The sequence below is a fragment of the Alosa pseudoharengus genome, unplaced genomic scaffold, assembly GCF_046254945.1.
Source record: "Alosa pseudoharengus isolate Yale_2024_CS ecotype anadromous, Long Island Sound unplaced genomic scaffold, YU_APseudo_1.1 YU_APseudo_1.1_scf_6, whole genome shotgun sequence".
In the NCBI taxonomy this organism is placed as follows: domain Eukaryota; kingdom Metazoa; phylum Chordata; class Actinopteri; order Clupeiformes; family Clupeidae; genus Alosa; species Alosa pseudoharengus.
Genome location: NW_027468848.1, coordinates 1,333,435 through 1,354,308, shown reverse-complemented (window position 1 = coordinate 1,354,308; position 20,874 = coordinate 1,333,435). Strand labels below are relative to the sequence as shown.

At 44.0% G+C, this 20,874-nt stretch overlaps 2 protein-coding genes across 2 annotated transcripts in view; one reads left to right on the top strand and one right to left on the bottom strand.

Moving 5' to 3' along the window:
- Positions 1–5,730, top strand: part of c5 (complement component 5) — a 79,832-nt gene extending 74,102 nt beyond the window's left edge. Inside the window, exons 36-41 of the mRNA XM_076270979.1 lie at positions 1,076–1,181; positions 1,818–1,901; positions 2,248–2,340; positions 2,612–2,695; positions 3,234–3,372; positions 5,430–5,730. Of these exons, the coding sequence (XP_076127094.1) occupies positions 1,076–1,181; positions 1,818–1,901; positions 2,248–2,340; positions 2,612–2,695; positions 3,234–3,372; positions 5,430–5,565 (642 nt within the window). The 3' untranslated portion in view covers positions 5,566–5,730. The remainder of the gene's footprint in view (positions 1–1,075; positions 1,182–1,817; positions 1,902–2,247; positions 2,341–2,611; positions 2,696–3,233; positions 3,373–5,429) is intronic.
- A 10,954-nt stretch (positions 5,731–16,684) lies between these two features.
- LOC143105621 (chemerin-like receptor 1) lies at positions 16,685–19,982 on the bottom strand. The gene is made up of 2 exons (XM_076269653.1): positions 19,940–19,982; positions 16,685–18,830 (listed from the first exon to the last, which is right to left on the bottom strand). The coding sequence occupies exon 2, from the start codon at positions 18,817–18,819 to the stop codon at positions 17,767–17,769; it is 1,053 nt and encodes a 350-aa protein (XP_076125768.1). The 5' UTR covers positions 18,820–18,830; positions 19,940–19,982; the 3' UTR covers positions 16,685–17,766.
- Between the last annotated feature and the right edge of the window lie 892 nt (positions 19,983–20,874).

Below are 20,874 nucleotides of genomic sequence, written 5' to 3'. Positions count from 1 at the left end.
AGTACAACAATGTATGAAAAAGTAAAACAATTGAAACATTGCAATGTAAAAGTACACATTTGAACAGATACACAATTAGTCTAGTTGCATCAGTCAGGGTGTACAGTAATGGTTCCTGTAGTGTTCAGGGTGTACAGTAATGGTTCCTCTAGTGTTCAGTAAGGGTGTACAGTAATGGTTCCTCTAGTGTTCAGGGTGTACAGTAATGGTTCCTCTAGTGTTCCGTAAGGGTGTACAGTAATGGTTCCTCTTGTGTTCTGGGTTTACAGTAATGGTTCCTATAGTGTTCAGTAAGGGTGTAAAGTAATGGTTCCTCTAGTGTTCAGTAAGGGTGTACAGTAATGGTTCCTCTAGTGTTCAGTAAGGGTGTACAGTAATGGTTCCTGTAGTGTTCAGTAAGGGTGTACAGTAATGGTTCCTGTAGTGTTCAGTAAGGGTGTACAGTAATGGTTCCTCTAGTGTTCAGGGTGTACAGTAATGGTTCCTCTTGTGTTCCGTAAGGGTGTACAGTAATGGTTCCTCTAGTGTTCCATAAGGGTGTACAGTAATGGTTCCTCTAGTGTTCTGGGTGTACAGTAATGGTTCCTCTAGTGTTCCGTAAGGGTGTACAGTAATGGTTCCTCTAGTGTTCAGTAAGGGTGTACAGTAATGGTTCCTGTAGTGTTCAGGGTGTACAGTAATGGTTCCTGTAGTGTTCAGTAAGGGTGTACAGTAATGGTTCCTCTTGTGTTCCGTAAGGGTGTACAGTAATGGTTCCTCTAGTGTTCAGTAAGGGTGTACAGTAATGGTTCCTCTTGTGTTCCGTAAGGGTGTACAGTAATGGTTCCTCTAGTGTTCAATAAAGGTGTACAGTAATGGTTCCTGTAGTGTTCAATAAAGGTGTACAGTAATGGTTCCTGTAGTGTTCAGTAAGGGTGTACAGTAATGGTTCCTCTTGTGTTCAGGGTGTACAGTAATGGTTCCTGTAGTGTTCAGTAAGGGTGTACAGTAATGGTTCCTCTTGTGTTCAGGGTGTACAGTAATGGTTACTGTAGTGTTCAGGGTGTACAGTAATGGTTCCTGTGACTACTCTCAGGTGCCCTCGGCCGCACCATACTGCGTGGGATTCCGCGTCCAGGAGCTTTTCAACACGGGCATGACCAGCGGCTCCCTGTTCAGAGTGTACGAGTATCACGACCCAGGTATGCCAACCATGCCAACCACGACCCAGGTATGCCAACCAGGCCAATATAACCCCAGTGTGACCCAGGTATGCCAACCAGGCCAATATAACCCCCATGTGACCCAGGTATGTCCGCCAGGCCAATATAACCCCCATGTGTCTGTGTTTGGGGTATGAGTGGGTCAGGCTGTGGAGGGTTATTCTTAGCCTGCGAAGTGAAGTGCATAGCCAATGAGATTAATGTTGTGCATAGCCAATGAGATTAATGTGGTGCATAGCCAATGAGATTAATGTTGTGCATAGCCAATGAGATTAATGTGGTGCATAGCCAATGAGATTAATGTTGTGCATAGCCAATGAGATTAATGGGAGTGGTTATCCGTTTCTCCCAGTTTACATACCTTATAAAACTCACCTGTCCTAATCCCTGTACCATAAATGTGATGATAATGAGCAGGTTTAGTGTGGAGTTGTGCAGTGATGATAATGAGCAGGTTTAGTGTGGAGTTGTGCAGTGAATCCCGCTGTCTGCCTGTCTGTCTCCCACAGAGAGCTGTTCTAATGATAATGAGTGTAGTGTGTTGGTTTAGTGTGGAGTTGTGCAGTCCCGCTGAAGTGTGTTGGTTTAGTGTGGAGTTGTGTCTGTCTCCCACAGAGAGCTCGTGCTCTAAGGTCTATCACCCACAGGAGCGCAAACTACTGAGGCTGTGTGAAAAGGAACAGTGCCACTGCATGGCAGGTACACAAGCACACACACACACACACTCGTCTCTCTCTCTCTCTCTCACACACACACACACACACACTGTTTTTCTCTCTCTCTCTCTCTCTCTCTCTCTCTCTCTCTCACACACACACATGTTGTGTCTCAAACACATCTTACTGTATATTTGGCTGAGATGTAGGTGACAGTATGGTCATAGATTGTGTATGTGATCCCATGTTGTTTGTGTGTTTAGCGGAATGCTGCATGTTGTTTGTGTGTGTAGCGGAATGCTGCATGTGATCCATGTTGTTTGTGTTGTTTGTGTGTGTAGCGGAATGCTGCATGTGATCCATGTTGTTTGTGTTGTGTGTGTGTTTAGCGGAATGCTGCACCTTCAGATCCATTCTGGACGCTGATCAGATCAACGCTGACTCCCTGCAGAAGGACATGTGCAAGGACAGGGTCAAATATGGTAACTATGGTAACATCTAACTCATGCAAATATGGTAACATGTGACATCTAACTCGTGCAAATATGGTAACTATGGTAACATCTAACTCATGCATGGATGCTGTTATCACATGTATTGTTGTTATTGACGTTATTTTTGTTGTTCTAATCTAAATCTCTTGTTCCCTATCCAGCGTTTAAGGTCATTGTTGTTCTAATCTAAATCCCTTGTTCCCTATCCAGCGTTTAAGGTCATTGTTGTTCTAATCTAAATCCCTTGTTCCCTATTCAGCGTTTAAGGTCATTGTTGAGTCGAATGAAGCCGAGGGAGATTTTGTGACATACAAAGCGAAAGTACAGGATGTCTTCAAAAAAGGTAAGACTGAAGATACAGAGAGACTGAAGATGTGATCTAGGCTGGTATCTGCCCCTAGTCCAGATGTGATCTAGGCTGGTATCTGCCCCTAGTCCAGATGTGATCTAGGCTGGTATCAGCCCCTAGTCCAGATGTGATCTAGGCTGGTATCTGCTCCTAGTCCAAACACGATCTAAGCTGGTATCTGCCCAGTATTTGCCCTAGTCCAGATAGGATAGTATTTACCCTAGTCCAGATGTGATCTAGGATAGTATTTGTCCTGGTCCAGATGTGATTTAGGATAGTATTTGCCCTAGTCCAGATAGGTTAGTATTTGCCCTAGTCCAGATAGGATAGTATTTACCCTAGTCCAGATGTGATCTAGGATAGTATTTGTCCTGGTCCAGATGTGATTTAGGATAGTATTTGCCCTAGTCCAGATAGGTTAGTATTTGCCCTAGTCCAGATAGGATAGTATTTGCCCTAGTCCAGATGTGATCTCGGCTGGTATCTGCCCTAGTCCAGATGTGATCTCGGCTGCTATCTGCCCTTCTCACAGGGGCAGAGGACGTAAAGATCGGCTCAGAGGTGGAGTTTGTGAAGAAGGCCACGTGCAGCTCCACACGGGTGGAGGCAGGACAGCAGTACCTGGTGATGGGGGCGGAGATCATGCAGATACGGCAACACCGCTCCTACAGGTCAGTGCACACCACACGCTACAGGCTACTATACAGGCTACACCACAGGCTACTATACAGGCTACACCACAGGCTACTATACAGGCTACACCACAGGCTACTATACAGGCTACTCTATAGGCTACTATACAGGCTACACCACAGGCTACTATACAGGCTACTCTATAGGCTACTATACAGGCTACACCACAGGCTACTATACAGGCTACACTACAGGCTACACTAGACCAGTCCACACCACACGCTACTCTAGACCAGTCCACACCACACGCTACTGTAGACCAGTCCACACCACACGCTACACTACAGGCAACACTACAGGCTACTATACAGGCTACAGGTCAGTCAACACTACAGGCTACTATACAGGCTACAGGTCAGTCCACACCACAGGCTACTATACAGGCTACTATACAGGCTACAGGTCAGGCAACACTACAGGCTACTATACAGGCTACAGGTCAGTCAACACTACAGGCTACTATACAGGCTACAGGTCAGTCCACACCACACGCTACACTACAGGCAACACTACAGGCTACAGGTCAGTCAACACTACAGGCTACTATACAGGCTACAGGTCAGTCCACACCACAGGCTACTATACAGGCTACTATACAGGCTACAGGTCAGGCAACACTACAGGCTACTATACAGGCTACAGGTCAGTCAACACTACAGGCTACTATACAGGCTACAGGTCAGTCCACACCACACGCTACACTACAGGCAACACTACAGGCTACAGGTCAGTCAACACTACAGGCTTCTATACAGGCTACAGGTCAGTCCACACCACAGGCTACTATACAGGCTACTATACAGGCTACAGGTCAGTCCAGACCACAGGCTACTATACAGGCTACAGGTCAGTCCACACCACAGGCTACTATACAGGCTACTATACAGGCTACAGGTCAGTCCAGACCACAGGCTACTATATGGTTATGGTTATGGTTATGGTTATGGATTTAGCAGACGCCTTTGTCCAAAGCGACATATAAATACAAAACAACATAATAATATTTAAAAATGAACAGGGAACAGATTAAAATCTAGGTCAAATATAGTAAGGAGAATAGTTGTAGTACACAATAATATCAATTCAATCAATAGCCTAATAAAAAAAGCAATGTAAAAAAAGGGGAAAGGCAATAATAAAACAATAATAATACTATACAGGCTACTATACAGGCTACCGGTCAGTCCACACCACAGGCTACTATACAGTCAACACCACAGGCTACACTAGACCAGTCCACACTACAGGCTACACTACAGGTTACAGGTCAGTCAACACCACATGCTACACTACAGGCTACTATACAGGCTACAGATCAGTCAACACCACAGACTACACTAGACCAGTCAACACCACAGGCTACACTATAGGCTACAGACCAGTCAATACCACAGGCTACAGGCTAGTCAATACCACAGGCTACAGACCAGTCAATACCACAGGCTACAGGCTAGTCAATAACACAGGCTAGAGACCAGTCAATACCACAGGCTACAGGCTAGTCAATACCACAGGCTAGTCAATACCACAGGCTACAGGCTAGTCAATACCACAGGCTACAGGCATGTCAATACCACAGGCTACAGGACAGTCAATACCACAGGCTACAGGCTAGTCAATACCACTGGTGGAAGAGTGGAAGCACAAAATGGCAGTTGTTATAGTATAGTATATGTAATATTAGATATAGTATAGTATAGTTATTGTTGTTATAGTATAGTACAGTATATGTAATATAAGAAATGGTGCAGTTGTTATAGTATAGTATATGTGATATTAGAAATGGTGCAGTTGTTATAGTATAGTATATGTGATATTATAAACGGTGCAGTTGTTATAGTATAGTATATGTAATATTAGATATAGTATAGTATATTTATTGTTGTTATAGTATAGTACAGTATATGTAATATAAGAAATGGTGCAGTTGTTATAGTATAGTATATGTAATATTAGAAATGGTGCAGTTGTTATAGTATAGTATATGTAATATTAGAAATGGTGCAGGTTCATCAGTGGCTGGACTTTTTTGCAGATATAAGTTCCCACTGGACTCCCAGGCACAGGTGGACATATGGCCGGACAGAGCGACCTGCAAGGAGAAGGCCTGCACAAACTACCTCAGAGAGCTTGACAACTTCACAGATAACATTCTCATCGATGGTTGCTGAGGGAACCAAAGTCACCTGACCACCACAGAGCCAATGAGAGGACAGGGAGCCTGCAAAGGACCTGGAGAATGTAGATATACCCACTGTACTCACAAGTGTTTGGAAATGTACCTATGATACACAGTGGAATGCAGTGATTGTTAACCTGTAAAAACAAATAAATACATTTACAGACAAAATATTCACATGTGTGTGTGTGTGAGTGTGAAAGAGAGAGAGGTGTCCCCATCATTTGCTTTATTTATTTGATATTGTGGCAATAAAAATTGAGAAGTCAAACACAACAATTGGACAAATATTTGGACAAATCCCACTCAAGCCCAGCATTGAACCCAAGTGGCAGTGGCAAGCACAACAGCCCTCAGCAGCCACAACACAACACCAGCCCTCAACACCAGCCCTCAGCAACCACAACACAACACCAGCCCTCAGCAACCACAACACCAGCCCTCAACACCAGCCCTCAGCAACCACAACACAACACCAGCCCTCAGCAACCACAACACAACACCAGCCCTCAGCAACCACAACACAACACCAGCCCTCAGCAACCACAACACAACACCAGCCCTCAGCAACCACAACGCAACACCAGCCGTCAGCAGCCACAACACCAGCCCTCAGCAACCACAACACAACACCAGCCCTCAGAAACCACAACACAACACCAGCCCTCAGCAGCCACAACACAACACCAGCCCTCAGTAGCCACAACACCAGCCGTCAGCAACCACACCAGCCCTCAGCAGCCACAACACCAGCCCTCAGCAACCAAAACACAACACCAGCCCTCAGCAGCCACAACACAACACCAGCCCTCAGCAGCCACAACACCAGCCGTCAGCAACCACAACACCAGCCGTCAGCAACCACAACACCAGCCCTCAGCAACCACAACACAACACCAGCCCTCAGCAACCACAACACAACACCACCACAACACAACACTTGGGGCCTGTACTACGAAGCGGGGTTACTGGCTTATCTGGGTAACTTTGAGAGTAACTTGATCGCGTGTGGCGTAACTTCCCGATTAACCCGTACTACGAAAGGTGGATAGGTTTTAACCGAGGTATGCTGCCATGGCAATTTACGCTGCATCTCAAACCTGCTCCGAGCAGGTTATGTTCTTGGTTAACCCGAGATTTCCATTAACCACACCCTTTATAAGTACCACCCCTCCACTAACAATTTCTCCCAAGACAATGTTGGCGTACCTGGATGATCCATACGACATTGGAGCGCAAATCGTGAGGGCCTCTCTTCGCAGGGCAACGGGTTTTAGAGACCGCCAGAAAATATATATAGGCTACCCGTGCGATATTCTCTATGAAGATATAGATTGTCAGCCGAGGGAATTCGTTATCTTTGTCAGATGATCTAGGCAGACGTCTCTAATGTCACCCGTCATAGCAATGCCCTTACGTGGACATTCATGTATTCCATCAGTGATGCTGAATATCTGAGCAAGAATATATGTCCAAAAATAAATCGGACATAGGCCTACAGTATGCTGAACATCTGAGCAAGAATAGCCAAAAATAAATCGGACATAGCCTACAGTAGGCCTAATAAATTAAAATCACCATTTTAACAAACTTGTTGAAATGAATGTCATATTACTGTGCCCTGCACATAAAGGCTACACATTTCCACAGCACCAGAATCCGACCGAATGTCTCCCTCAACCCCTTCCATAATCGGCCTTCCACTATTATTTGGCCAACTCTGCTACTGTAGATAGACAGATAGATAGATAGATACTTTATTGATCCCCAGGGGAAATTCAAGGTCTCAGCAGCATACATACAACACAACCACATTCTTTAACAGCAGAAAGAGTAATTAAAGTATATAATATAAAAACACAACTAAGCAGTAAGGACAGTAGAAGATAAAGAATATGCTAAATATAGTAAAATACAAATTATACTAACACTTAATACAATATATAAAAATATACTAAAATACAAATTACAAAAATACAAATTATATTAACACTTAATCTAAATCAATTCTAAAAACAGTATCCACATAGTGGTGATTAATAAATCAGAGGCGCTTGCAATGACTGAGGCAGGGACTGAGCCTGTGATTCTCTGTGCTTGGTATGGTATGGTATGGTAAGGTGCTCTAAGGTGCTCTGTGTGAATGAGTGTGAATGAGTGTCATGGTGGTAGTGCAATGGTGATAGTGATCATGGTGATAGTGCAAATAAGTAAGTCAACAGTGCAGAAATAAAGTAAAGTAAAGTCTATATATCTATATATTTAACTATTTAAGAAAATGTGGCCACAGTTCGGCTGTGGCATGGAGGGGGGGGTTATGCATATGTGCTAATCTAGCACGCAAACAGTGAGGCATAAAGACAGTGGTACAAGTGGCTAGTGGACAGACAGTACCAAACATGGAGGGGGTGAAGAGGCAGACAGACTATACAGAGAAGTCTATCTCTCCTCTTCCCATAAGTGAGGCATTGAACAGTTCAATGGCCCTGGGGACAAATAACTTTCTCAGTCTGTCAGTTGTGCAAGGCAGTGAGCGAAGTCTCCAGCTGATCAGGCTCTTCTGCTTAACAATAGTGCTGTGGAGTGGGTGACACTCATTGTCCAAGATGTTGATCAGTTTGTTCAGGGTCCTTTTGTCAGATAGTGAAGTGATGCACTCCAGTTCAGCTCCCACTACAGAGCCAGCTTTCCTTACCAGCCTGTCAATTCGCCCCACATCCTTCTTCCTTGTGCTTCCTCCCCAGCATACTACTGCATAGAAGAGGACGCTGACTGACTGGTAGAACATCCTGAGGAGCTTACTGCACACATTGAAGGACCGCAGCCTCCTCAGGAAGTACAGCCTGCTCTGCCCTTTCTTGTAGAGTGCATCAGTGTTGGCTGACCAGTCCAGTTTATTGTCCAGGTGGAGACCCAGATACTTGTAGGTGCTAATCACCTCCACATTGACCCCATCAATGTGGACTGGTAGCAGAGTGGGCTTAGACCTGCGGAAATCCACCACCATCTCCTTGGTCTTTGAAGTGTTGAGTTGAAGGTGATTGAGTTTGCATCATTGCACAAAGTCCTCCACCAGGCTCCTGTACTCCTCCTCCTGCCCGTTCCTGATACACCCCACAATTGCAGTATCATCAGAAAACTTCTGCATGTGGCATGACTCGGTGTTGTAGCAGAAGTCAGATGTGTACAGTCTGACGAACTGTGGTCGCTCGGTCAGGTAATCTGTAATCCAGGTTACCAGGTGAGCGTCCACACCCATCTGCAAGAGCTTGTCTCCCAATCTGAGGGGCTGGATGGTGTTAAAAGCACTTGAGAAATCAAAGAACATGATTCTCACAGCACTTTTCCCCTTGTCCAGGTGGGAATGTGTCCTGTGTAGGAGATAAGTGATGGCATCGTCCACGCCCACTTTCTCCTGGTAAGCAAACTGTAGCGGGTCTAGTGCATGGCGTACCTGGGGTCTGAGCATACCTAAGACCAATCTCTCCATTGTCTTCATCACATGTGATGTAAGAGCGACAGGTCTGTAGTCATTAAGCTCACTAGGGTGTGGCTTCTTAGGGACAGGGGTGAGACATGATGTCTTCCACAGTGTTGGACAGTCTGTCAGGCCCAGCTGCTTTATTGCTGCGCAATTTCTTAAGTTGGACTGTCACTTGATCTGTTGTAATGGTGAGGGGTGTGAGGGGAGGGGAGGGGGAGGAGTGCATCTGGGATCTGTGTGTCTGATGGCTGTTGACTGAGGTCGTTGTCACCTCATTGTTCGTGATCGCCATGTGGGGGAGGGGTGCAAAATCCAGTGATGGTGGGGGTACGATAGCCTGTGATGATGGAGGTGAGTGTTGCGCTGGTATTGAGGGGGTGTGAGGGTGGGGGCTGGGGGTGGAGGACAGACCACCGCCATTGGAGCTGGAGCAGGGCAGTCAAACCTGTTGTAGAAGTGGTTCAACTGGTTCGCCCAGTCCAGGTCCCCCTCCACAGAGCTGCTGTTCTTCTTCAGGCCAGTGATAACCTTCATGCAGTCCCATGTCTCCTTCAAGTTGTTTTCCTGCAGCTTCTGTTCCACCTTCTTTCTGTAATCCTCCTTAGCCTCCTTCAGCATGAATTTGAGTTCCCCTTGCACGCGCCTCAGCTCTGCCATGTCCCCCTCTCTGAACGCCATCTTTTTCCTGTTAAGAAGGGTCTTGACATTGCTGGTTATCCAAGGCTTGTTGTTGGGAAAGCAGCGTACAGTTCTGGTGGGAACAACAATGTCCATGCAGAAGTTCAGGTAGTCAGTTGTGCACTGTGTGACCTCCTCCAAGTCCTCTCCATTCTGTAACACACTCCAGTCAGTACACTCGAAGCAGTCTCTCAGAGCCTCATCCACTTCGGGTGTCCACTTCCTGAAGGTGCGTGTGGGAACTGGTAGCCTCTGTACTTTGGCTTGTACATTGGCTGGAGATAAATGAGGTTGTGGTCTGACTTTCCCAGTGGGGGGAGGGGGTTTGCACTGTATGCATCCCTCACGTTTGCATACATGAGGTCTATTGTCCTGTTTTTCCTTGTAGGGCAGTCAACATACTGGTAAAAATTTGTGAGTGTGGAATCCAGTGTTATGTGATTGAAGTCGCCAGAGATCACCAAAAAGGCGTCAGTGTGTTGGGTTTGAAGCCTTGCGATTGTGGAGTGGATGCCGTCACACGCTGTATCCGGAAGAGCTCGAGGTGGAATGTAAACACAGACAGCAATTGCGTGCGAGAACTCCCTCGGCATGTAATACGGACGGAGACTAACCGCTAACAACTCCACATCCTTACAGCATACAGTCTCCTTTACTGTTACATGTCCGGGATTGCACCATCTATTGTTAATGTACAGCACCAGTCCGCCTCCCTTCTTTTTGCCAGAAAGTTTACAGTCTCTGTCCAAACGAGCTACACTGAAGCCGGGCAGCTCAACGTTAGAAGTGGGGATATGGCTTGTTAGCCACGTCTCCGTAAAGCATAACAAACTACATTCCCTGTACAACTTCTGGTTTCTTACCAGGGCATCCAGTTCGTCAGTCTTATTAGCCAGTGAGTTCACGTTTCCCATCACAATCGATGGAACTGAGGGCTTGTATCTCCACTTCTTCTCCCGACGCCTCGTCTTCACTTTTACTCCCGCTCTGCAACCCCGAAAGCACCACAGTTCCTCTGGGATGTTGTCGCGAACACAGCCAGCATTCCGTCATAGTGCGATCAGCTGGTTCCTTGTGTACACAAGCTTGCTGTCGCTGGAGCGTTGTAATATGTCCGTATCCATAGGATAGAATAAAGACACTCCTCAAAGTGTGTAATCCAAAAAGTTGCGAAGTAAAAAGTAAACAAAAAGTAGACAAAAGACGTAGAAACAAACACTAAGACACTGAGCTGCTGAGTAGGCTGCCACACCTGACGGCGCCGGAACCGGAACACTCTGGTGCCTTTCCTCCTACAGTAGTGTTCAAAGACACTTTTTTCTTGTTAGCTGTAAAACAGAGGCCAAGTGAAGGCTATAAGCATACTAGGCCTACATGTTTTCATAATTAAGAAATATTAATGCAAGCTATAACTATATAAACCTACTATTCATAATAATGTTTTTGTGTTTCAGTTTCACCTGCTGCCATGTGCGTTTGGCAATGGTGTTGCATCTGAAATGTTCACAGGATTAGGCATACACTAAATCAGTCAATGGGGGCTACTTAAACATTCAATTATCCTTATTATGTAGGCTAATATCCTTATTATGTAGGCCCATGTAAGTGCATGTTGTGTGTGATGTCTGTATGCTACTGAGACCCTTGAATTTCCCCTTGGGGATCAATAAAGTATCTATCTATCTATCTATCTATCTATCTATCTATCTATCTATCTAATATGCCCACTTCTGAATTGTGTTGCATCTGTAGGCCTTTCTATGAACTCAAAATAGGCAATTTAATTATTTCAACTCATTTCAGACATTCCGCAAGCTATTAATCCTCCGTAACACATATTTGAAGAACATGTGGAAATAAAACTTTACTTTTAGGCATAGGCTACCCGATCAGGGGGTCGTTTCTAGAAAAGTTAGCAACGACGTTGCTCAACCACCATGGTACGACGCAACTTGCGACCAAACAACGACACTGTTACACCTGTTTCCAGAAAGCATCGTACCTGTGTCGCAATTCGCTACCGCCGACGTTCGAACACCATAGTTCCAACAACGTTGTTGATGATGCAGCGATACATATCATTAGGCTTGTTCGTCTTGACTGAGTCTGACTTTCGTCTGGCTTTCTACGTAAACGTGATCTTCAGAGGCTAGCCGGGAGGAGCTACAACAGAGGGCAGCTCATCCCAGACAGAAAGGCTACAGTCTGCCTGACGTGACTCGCGGGAGATATCGCGGAATGTTGTTTGCAATAAACACAGCAGAACTTTCATTCTTACTCATTAAAATGAGCATGATGACTGACGAAATAAATTCTTATGATGTGGTTTAAATAAACCACTGTTGTCATACAGTTAACAGGCCTGCTTTGTAGCACATAAATTCAATATCAAGTGTTTCCCCTATATGTGTGTCTATCTATTTAGCCAACAGCAGAAAATAACAGAATATCCAAACTTTTTCAGTAGGCTAGCCTACCATTGTTGCAGAAATCACGTATAAGAAGGTATCCCTTCGATTTCTGTTTATTTTCGCATATTCCAACATAAGGAAGCAGCATGAGCCTCTAGTCATAATCGTCATGAGGACATTCCTCCCAAATGGCCCTATCACGTCTTTGAACTGACGTCATGAGGGCGTGTTTCAGCTCGTGCAGCTCGTGGAAGGCAACTGCAAGATCTGTCTGCAGGCTAAGACTCCCGCGATATTTTAAGGCCATGTGACATGGTGTCACGGTGGTAAGTCCCTCCCCGGCTGACAGAAGTCGGACAGAATTTCTAACCAGTATGCATTGCGTCCATCCCAGTATGCATTGTGTTCAACCCAGCATGCATCACATCAAGTCAGATCTGCACAGATCTGCCGCAAGTCGAACTCGCCTATTGTCTAATAAGGGGAGAACCTTCACTCTCGGAACGCTTCCGGTGTGGTACTGCATCTAGGGGCGCTCGTGGGCGAGTCCAGAATGAATGGAGGTCTATGGAGCTGTACCCCTCAAAATCCACTTTTCTCGGGATATAATTTTTTTCAAGTAATTTGAATATTGTATTCGAAAGGGGAAGCAAAGACAATACACTTGGTTGAGTATTATATTTTTTAAAGTCACTTAATTGTTCTAAAAAGCCTTTCAAACGTGTCAATGACTCATTCATTAGCATGATCATAGCATAGCATAGCATCAATGCTAGCGTGTTATGGGCAACAACAACCCAACCTGTAAGAAAACGAAAGGACATGACTCCCGGATTATTTCACTTTTGATTGATAATCCATATCCATTTTGCGAAAAATAAAATAAAATCTGAGGGTTTCAGTTGTTAAATAGGTGAAAACAATAAATGTAGCCATGTAGCTCCATAGGACCCCATGTATTTTGGACTCGCCCGCGATCGCCATCTAGGTGAACTCTGGTGAACTGCAGCCAAATTCGGTTTGTATGGGATTAATAGAGAGTGGGGAGGCTCTCCGTAGACGGGCTCTGGAACGACACAAGTGCCACTGCCTAGGGGCAGTATTTCAAAAGACCAAACTTTGCGTCCTTGTTTGCGATTGAGAGTTCGAACTACCCTTTCTAGAAACACCAAATCCAAGAACGATGGAGCGTACTACCAAGGTTGCGATGCAAGTTAGCAAACGACGCTTTCTAGAAACAACCCCCTGCAATACGTTGCCAACAGCCTTGTCTTGCTTTGTTTGCTGCCGACGTATTTGATTTTTGTCGTACAGTGTTTGTCGTATCATTGAAATTGGTGACTTGCGCTGCAACCCGCCCCTTTTATGTGAACGCGCACAAACTCCAATGAGGTTAACCCCGGCTCAACAAATCAACTTCATAATCAGCGTCGTAGTACCGATTAACACCACTAAAGATAACCAGGTTTTGTCAACCCCGGTTTAACAAAGTAACCCTGGGTTACATCTGGGTAGGTTAAGCTCCCTTCGTAGTACAGGCCCCAGCCCTCAGCAACCACAACACAACACCAGCCCTCAGCAACCACAACACCAGCCCTCAGCAACCACAACACCAGCCCTCAGCAACCACAACACAACACCAGCCCTCAGCAACCACAACACCAGCCCTCAGCAACCACAACACCAGCCCTCAGCAACCACAACACAACACCAGCCCTCAGCAACCACAACACCAGCCCTCAGCAACCACAACACAACACCTTCCTTGTGAACACCTTATATCAAGAACGCCTCTTGGGAATTCCTTCAGATTTAGCACACTCACTTGAACTGAACCGATTATATTCTGGGGTTCAAAGGTTAAAAAATCAATATAGTGACCTTATGTATGTCCCGTTCTATGAACATAATATACTGTACCTGGAATACTTTGAGGGAATTTTTACAAATTTGGTGGAACTGCCGGTATTAACGTGGACTTGGAGGAAGAATACGATTTTGATGGTCAAAGGTCAAGGTGAGCTCCCCGTGCATGTAGACTGAAGCTGAACTGGTTGGCAGTGGTATACAACCACAGGACAGGAACTTCTTGTATTGAAGTTTTGTCCTTTTTAGGTTTGCATCATAAGCAAGGCAAATATTAAATGTATCACAATAACATATGCTTCAAGAAGACTTAGATACATTCTTTTCTACATTACTTTTAAATATAAATTATATGTTTTATTATAAACCTTTTGAACAGTTTTACATTGGTTGATCAGTAAATATGACCTTCAGTGCCAAAAGACAGATACACAATGCATTATTATTTTGTGTGTCTCTGTCCAAGAAATGAATGTCCAGCAAAGATGGGCAGGCTGTGAGCTGCTGGACAATGGCCACCCTGGTGCGCTGCAATCCTGGGACGCTTTTAACAGGGTGGGTAATGGTGCGCTGCAATCCTGGGACACTTTTAACAGGGTGGGTAATGGCAAGCTTCACTTCAGTACAGTAAGCAACAGAATACGTTTCAGTGTGATAGTGTATGTGTGGGACCATAGACTTGAATGGATGCTGGATATATACAGTCCTATCTGCTCCCTGAAAACCCTGGAAAACTACCTTCACATGAGGAAAAACAATGTCTTGAGAAAAGGTTAGACTTTGTTGTGGTTAGACTTTGTTGTGGTTAGACTTGGTTAGACTTTGTTGTGGTTAGACTTTGTTGTGGTTACACTTTGTTGTGGTTAGACTTTGTTGTGGTTACACTTTGTTGTGGTTAGACTTTGTTGTGGTTACACTTTGTTGTGGTTAGACTTTGTTGTGGTTACACTTTGTTGTGGTTACACTTTGTTGTGGTTACACTTTGTTGTTTTAATTAAACCATCTTCAGATTTACTGTCATGTTAATGTTTTTAAAAAGTTCATGTGAATCGTAGGTTGCTGAGCTGCAAAAAAAAAAAAGAGGCCGAACAAAATCAAAGAAAAACTGGCTGTATCTTGGAAAATTTTACAGTGTGTCTACTAGATAACATAGGTACACCTGGTAATTTTTTCAGAATTTTTTGAGACCCTGGTTGAATTGACGTGGAATGACCCTGTTACTAGTCGGAGCATGGCCCTTCACCACCAGAGGGGGAACTGGCGCAGAGATCCAGATGTACTTCAGTCCAGACACTACTACAGCAGAGGAGGGAGAGCTGGTGTAATGGAGTGGGTTCACCACCAGAGGGCAAGCTGGGCCAGATTGTTTTTAGGCAGAGTGGCCCCATGCTAAATACATACACACACACACACACACACACACAAATAAAACAGTTGATTTCCAGAGTGGTCCCATGCTAAATACATACACACACACACACACACACAAATAAAACAGTTGATTTCCAGAGTGGTCCCATGCTAAATACACACACAAATAAAACAGTTGATTTCCAGAGTGGCCCCATGCTAAATACATACACACACACACACACACACACACACACACACACAAATAAAACAGTTGATTTCCAGAGTGGCCCCATGCTAAATACATACACACACACACACACACACAAATAAAACAGTTGATTTCCAGAGTGGTCCCATGCTAAATACACACACATACACAAATAAAACAGTTGATTTCATGACAGGGCAGGTCAATATATGAAAATGAAACACCTAACCTCCAAAAAAATTGATACAACAGGTTTTCAACTGACTATGATACATTTAGATGGACTTAACGGATAATTCCGGTATTTAGCACTTTGAGTCCCTTTTCTGGTTTGTTTTGGATGAACTAGAGTGGTGGACACCGACATTTTGATGATGGGTCCTGTCTCGACTTTTCTGACTTGTTTTGAATCGCCTTTGACTACAGAGTGGCTGCCTACAGGCATGCACAAATATGTTCATAAAACAACCCTTAACGTTCGTTTTCAAAACTGTGCAACTCACCGAGTGGTTAGTGGTGTTCGTTGATGTTCCAAAATAAGTAGCGTAGCGAAATACAGTTTATGTCGTGTTTTATTTGGCATTTTGTAAAATCCCATTGATTTCTGTTGGAAGACTCATTGCACGTTGATATTACTGCGCCACTGGAAACGGGGGCTGTTTATATTTGGTTGTAGTCTTTTTGCGAGACCCTCTTTTACTGTCTATGCTTCAGGTTCAAATATTGAGCGGAAGTTTAGACGCGGTTGTAAGGTGTCTGAAAGAATAGTTCCACAATAGCAAATAACACGGCTGGAAATCAAACATTGCGCCGATATATTTGATTTTATTAATCAGCGAACACCACTAACCACTCGGTCTATTGCAGAACCTTTGACACACATTTTCAACTTGACTATTGCTAAATGAAATGTAATGTAAAAAATGCCTAGGATAAAGTGCCTACCAAATGATAAAAAAGTGTGATGTTATCACAGGCAGACAAAACCCAATGAGGAATTATATATTTTAATTTGAGAGACATATAATAATTAATCCATTAATATAATAGTTAATTAATATAATCCATTAATATAATAATTAATCCATTAATATAATAATTAATAGATACAACCATAACACAGCCTGGCACAAATAAACACATTTTATTCCAACGCTCTGTGTTGTGTGATGTGATATATTCCAATGATCTGTGTTGTGTGATGTGATATATTCCAATGGTCTGTGTTGTGTGATGTGATATATTCCAATGATCTGTGTTGTGTGATGTGATATATTTTAATGCTCTGGCGTTGTGTGATGTGATATATTCCAATGATCTGTGTTGTGTGATGTGATATATTTTAATGCTCTGGCGTTGTGTGATGTGATATATTCCAATGATCTGTGTTGTGTGATGTGATATATTTTAATGCTCTGGCGTTGTGTGATGTGATATATTCCAATGGTCTGTGTTGTGTGATGTGAAATATTCCAATGCTCTGTGTTGTGTGCTGTTTGCATTGTTCTATGTATTACATTCAGATATGATACATGCATAACACACATGATGTGTACAAACACACACAGGCACTGATTACACCTGCACGTATGCAAAAATGAAAGACATAAATAAAAGACATGTTTTTTATGACTAATATTCTAACTATCGGTAATATTCCTTATTCTGACAATACTGCTGTACCCCCAGCAACATCACTTCCCCACACGTAAGAAAAATATTTATAACACATACAATTCAGTGAATTGAAGAACTGAAGAAAGTGTGCAGGCCATCAGGTTATGTACCAAATAATGAGACATTACATTAGTTATGTCACGTCATCTACTTCAGTTCAGTAAATATGAGGGGACATTTAGATACGAGTGGACATCTAGATATGAGCGGACATTTAGATATGAGTGGACATTTAGATACGAGATATGAGTGGACATTTAGATACGAGTGGACATTTAGATATGAGTGGACATCTAAATATGAGTGGACATTTAGATACGAGATATGAGTGGACATTTAGATATGAGTGGACATTTAGATATGAGTGGACATCTAAATATGAGTGGACATTTAGATACGAGTGGACATCTACATATGAGTGGACATCTACATATGAGTGGACATTTAGATACGAGTGGACATTTAGATATGAGTGGACATCTACATATGAGTGGACATCTACATATGAGTGGACATTTAGATATGAGTGGAAGCCCTTGTGTCCACTGAGCTTGAGCGTGACAGGTAACGACTGGTGGTGCGATTGTCCTCTCCCATGGCGTTCTCGATTTTGGACAGCAGAGAGCTCTTGAACTTCCTCCGGAAGTCGTTGCCCATGAACACGTAGAGCACGGGGTTGAGGCAGCTGTTGGCTAGTGCGAGCATGGTGCCGTACTGCAGCCCGTGCACAAGGTGCTGGTGGTCGTGGGCAGCGGGGTGGAGCTCCAGCAGGATGAAGACGTGGTAGGGCAGCCAGCAGATGAAGAAGGTGACGATGAGCGCCGTCATGATTTTCAGGGGCTTGGACGACCTCTTGATCTGACTGCCCGTGAGTCTGAGGGTGATCACGGAGTAGCACACGATGATGATGGAGAAAGGCACAACGAAGCCGGAGACGAAGCGGCTGACGGCGATGGCGGTGTGGCTGTGTGGGTCTGCCATGTAGTTGTTGAAGCAGTGGCTCTTGCCCATATGGTGCTTGACCTCCCGGAATATGATGGATGGAATGCTGAGAACCGCCGCGAGCACCCAGGCCAGAACGACGACGACGGATGCGGTTCGGACGGTCCGGTGGTTCTGGGCCCACACGGGGAACATCACGGCAACACAGCGATCCACGCTGATGAAGACCAGCAGGAAGATGCTGCTGAACATGTTGACGAACATCATGAAGGAGGTGCACTTGCACAGGAAGACACCAAACACCCAGTCCTGAAGAGCCAGGTGAGCGATGTTGAAGGGGTGGATCGCGCAGACAAGGAAGTCAGACACTGCCAGGCTCAGGTACCAGGTGGTGTTGATGGTCTTCTTCATCTTGAGACCGGCGATCCAAATCACTATTCCGTTTCCAAGGACGCCCAAGACAAAAATAACACCATTGATCACCACAAGGGTGACACAAGCTGCCTCTGTGAAGCATGTCGATTGGAATTTCATTGAATGCTCTTCCCCCGCTGTTGAATTATCAGTAGAGTAATTGTCATAGTCAGCATAATCTAATTCCATATTGTAATCCAGCTCATTATCCATTTTGGCATAACCTACAAAGATATTAAGAAATAATTATTTGAAGAAGATATACTGGCAAGAAGAAGAAGAAAAGGTTCATTTATGGACTTGTGAGGATCAGACTTGGCTTCTTTTTCTGGCAAAATAAGTTGAGCTAAGAACGCTTTTTCAGTTTTTAAAAACTCTGCCATTTTTTTTGTTCCAAAAAGCAGTCAGAAGCATCTTTTTCGGTTATCTGCTTGTGATTGGTCAGCTGTCAAAAAAACAGTGTGATGTAGGGCGTTTTACCGCTAGAAGTTGAACATTTCTCAACTTTAAAAGCTACAGAAAAAGATGCTCGCCATGGTGTTTTCTAAGAAGCCGATGACTTTTTTCAAAGCACAGTCTACTCCATACGATTATAATGTAAAACGGATGCTGGCATCTTAAAAAAGAAGCCTAGTCTGAACGTAGCCTTAGATAAGACAAAAAAATAATCTAAACTGGACTGGGCACTGAGTCCTCCTCTGGGTTAATATTTCTTAATCAAGGCCATGCAGCACTCATCAGCACATTTAGCCATGCAGCACTCATCAGTACATTTAAAACTACAGTTGGGGCAACGTTGTTTGACATGATTGGCCATCCCCAGTGCCCCTGGAAGATAACACACAGAAGTAACACTATTTTTATTTGCAAAATGATTGTATTGTCCATTATAGTAATTTTGAGTTTTTCATTATCTGATGTGCTCACTGCCAGAACACTGTAATGTTTTTTTTAACACTGTACACTAACACTTTAACACTGTACAGAGAACACCTTTAACACTGTACAGAGAACACTTTGACACTGTACACTAACACTTTAACACTGTACACTAACACTTTAACACAGAACACCTTTAACACTGTACAGAGAACACTTTAACACTGTACAGGGAACACTTTGACACTGTACACTAACACGTTTAACACTGTACACGAACACGTTTAACACTGTACACTAACACTTTTCACACTTTAAATCTAACATTGACCTTTTGCTAATACTTAGCTGAGATTGAATTTCTTGACATAAATAATAATTATCACTATTATAGTAAGTTATACATAAATAGATGAAACAAGTGAATAGAACAATTTGAAAAGTAGGCTCTTACCTCCGCCGAAGAGCTCTTTGGTGACACCAGAGCTGAACGTGTGGTCACAACCCTGCTGTTGATGCTGCTTATAATGTGTGAACACGAGAGCTGAACGTGTGGTGACAACCCTGCTGTTGATGACCTATATAATGTGTGGACATGTTTTCACTCAGTTGCACATCTGTCTCTCACTGTGGCTACTTCCCCAATCAAACATCGCCCCTTTAAAAAAACAAAACTAAAAAAACAAAACAAAACTTCTTAGATCCAAAGCGACAGTCTAGCCTACATTTTCAAATCCATTTGATTTGAGGTGCAGGGGAGCTAGAAGTTCCAAAGTGTGTGGAGTCCAGTTAACGTTTGCATTGCTGTTATAGCAGAGCCCATTATTAGACATTCTTCCAGTTTTAAAATGGATATCCGAAAATTAATTACAAAGGGGGTTTCACATGCAAAAATTTAACATAAGGTTAGCTGTCTAATATTGTTCACGTTAATGACATTGGAAAAAAATATGTTTCTAGCTGCACTAACGTATAAGTAGTACATACTCTACATAAGTATATATACTCTTTTGATCCTGTGAGGGAAATTTGGTATCTGCATTTATCCCAATCCGTGAATTAGTGAAACACACTCAGCACACAGTGAACACACAGTGAGGTGAAGCACACACTAATCCCGGCGCAGTGAGCTGCCTGCAACAACAGCGGCGCTTGGGGAGCAGTGAGGGGTTAGGTGCCTTGCTCAAGGGCACTTCAGCCGTGCCTACTGGTCGGGGTTCGAACCGGCAACCCTCCGGTTACAGGTCCGAAGCTCTAACCAGTAGGCCACGGCTGCCCATAGTAGGCCACGGCTGCCCATAGTAGGCTAAGCTTCTCAACGTTCTCAACAGAAATTGAATTTTCCAAGTTTCCATCCAGCGGTGAGGAGGAGAGGCGGCACTATGCGGG